Raw genomic sequence first — 2,024 nt, forward strand, 5'->3', positions numbered from 1 at the left:
AAAGTTGAATTCAAAAGAAGAAAAACTATAAAGATCAGATAAACCATATCTGAAAGTCGTGTATGTAAGAAATAAAAAAAACAAAAACAGTAAAGTCCTGACACAGGACCTGAGAAATCCCTTCAGCTGATCTATCTACTGTTCAGTGAAGCCTCAACAGGGGTGACCGACAAGAAGGCATTCTTCATGAAATAGATAGAAAGGCTGAGATATGCTAAATTACACAAGAACTGGACTGAAAACACAGAACACAGAAAAGTACAGTCTGATTTTGCTCCACCATTTAACCCTTGTGTTGTCCTTGTGTTGTCATCAAGAGTATGGGAATCCTGAGGACATTACAAGGGTTAATTCCAACTGGAAAGGATCTGATCAGCGTGACAGTGATCACAAACACACCTGACACAGCAGTAAAGCATACCTGAATAAAAAAACACAGTGGAACACTATCAGTCATTGATTGACCTCCCTGGAGCCCGGACCACAACATTACTGAAGCAATGTGGGATCATCTTACCAGAGGACAGAAGGTAGCCAACACCCAAAGAAGAGTTTTTGTCCTTCAAGAAGCCCAGAGAACTATTCCCGAAGATCACTTAAAGAAATTAAAAGAAAAGCTGCCTAAGAGAGTTCAGGCTGTTTTGAAGAATACCAAATATTGACCTACAGGCTACACAGAATTATAACAACTGCCTTATATACTGTATTTCCATCTATTTTTGGATGTTTAAAAAACCCCCACTGCATCTCTTTCCCATTTTCCAGTAATGAGACTAAAGATGATTTAATGGTAATGTATGATTCAAAGCCAAACTGAAATTAGATACTTAAAAACAACAACAACAACAAAACAATGTCTTTTTATTAAGAGTTTTTCCTTTATACATATACACAAAAAGAGAGGAAAATGATTACAGATGATCAGCACATTCGGGGTAATTAGCCCATACACTTAAGGTTGTGAGATAAAAAAGAAAAAAGAAAAGAAAAAGAAAAAAGTGAAATAAAGAAAAAGAGAGAAATGTAAACATAAGTATAATATTTCCCCAGATAACATAATCCCTGCAAAATAATCCCATTCATTCCCACCGAGGTCAGATACCTTTTTTAAAACTAAAAAATAACACAGTATTTCCTTCCCTGTATTAAAGTGAAGTGCAAGTATAATTCGTTATATTACCTAACTAAACGGACTTTCCACCACTGATAGGTGTGTATAGGCTTTTTCTGGGCGGGGTGCTGAGAGAGAACAAAAAACAATGCCTCCACTACTTTCGATTGCACAAAGACCCCCTCTTGTTGCGTTTACACCTGCCCTGTTGTCTTTTTCCACGTGTTCCAGCCATTTCCACAGTTCCTCCCCTTCTGCTCCAAATATCTCCTCTCATTGGTGTAGCTTCCTGTCACTGGGGTAGGTCTTTGAAAAGGGCCCGCCCACCTGTCCGCTTGACAGTTCGTTACTGACGTCACTGAATCCGTCCCATCACGGAAATATGGAGTAGTGACAGGAGATGTTACGCTGCGTTTGTTATGGCTTTAAAGCGGCACTTCGAGCTTTGAATGTTCGTTTTTAGTGGCTGTCCGCATGGATTTAGCGATGTTAAACGCCCGAGGTTAACTTACGAACAGTGGCTGGCAGGCGCTGGAAATGGAAAGAGACTTCGACCTCTGTTTTTAGTTCAGTACCGTCAGTTGTTCGTTTATTAAGAGCCATGAAACAAAGTGTTTTAGGGGTCATGGGGGCTGTGGGGCGCCTGATCCTGTCTCTTCTCCTGCTGTCGTTGGAAGGCAAGCTGGTTCAGGTAAACTTTGAGTTGTGTGGCGCTTTCTGCTTCTCTTGTTGTGAACACTGTTTTTGTGTTTCTATTTATGCCTAACGGAACTCCTAAATGGCATGTGTGTCTATTTCAGGCTCTAGCAAAGTTGCGGTGATATGATGGGACTTTTAACGTCTTTAGCTAGCTAGCTAGCTCACTCGTCAGAAGAAAGTTAATTGTGTGTGTGTGTGTGTGTGTGTGTGTGTG

At 40.4% G+C, this 2,024-nt stretch overlaps 1 protein-coding gene across 1 annotated transcript in view; it reads left to right on the top strand.

The window, feature by feature from the left end:
• Positions 1-1,464: 1,464 nt before the first annotated feature.
• The window catches only part of ern2 (endoplasmic reticulum to nucleus signaling 2), an 11,991-nt gene continuing 11,431 nt past the window's right edge, over positions 1,465-2,024 (top strand). Inside the window, exon 1 of the mRNA XM_005746993.1 lies at positions 1,465-1,802. Coding sequence (XP_005747050.1) covers positions 1,713-1,802 — 90 coding nt within the window. The 5' untranslated portion in view covers positions 1,465-1,712. The remainder of the gene's footprint in view (positions 1,803-2,024) is intronic.

This window comes from Pundamilia nyererei, unplaced genomic scaffold (assembly GCF_000239375.1).
Source record: "Pundamilia nyererei isolate P.nyererei 1_Seehausen unplaced genomic scaffold, PunNye1.0 scaffold00186, whole genome shotgun sequence".
NCBI lineage: Eukaryota > Metazoa > Chordata > Actinopteri > Cichliformes > Cichlidae > Pundamilia > Pundamilia nyererei.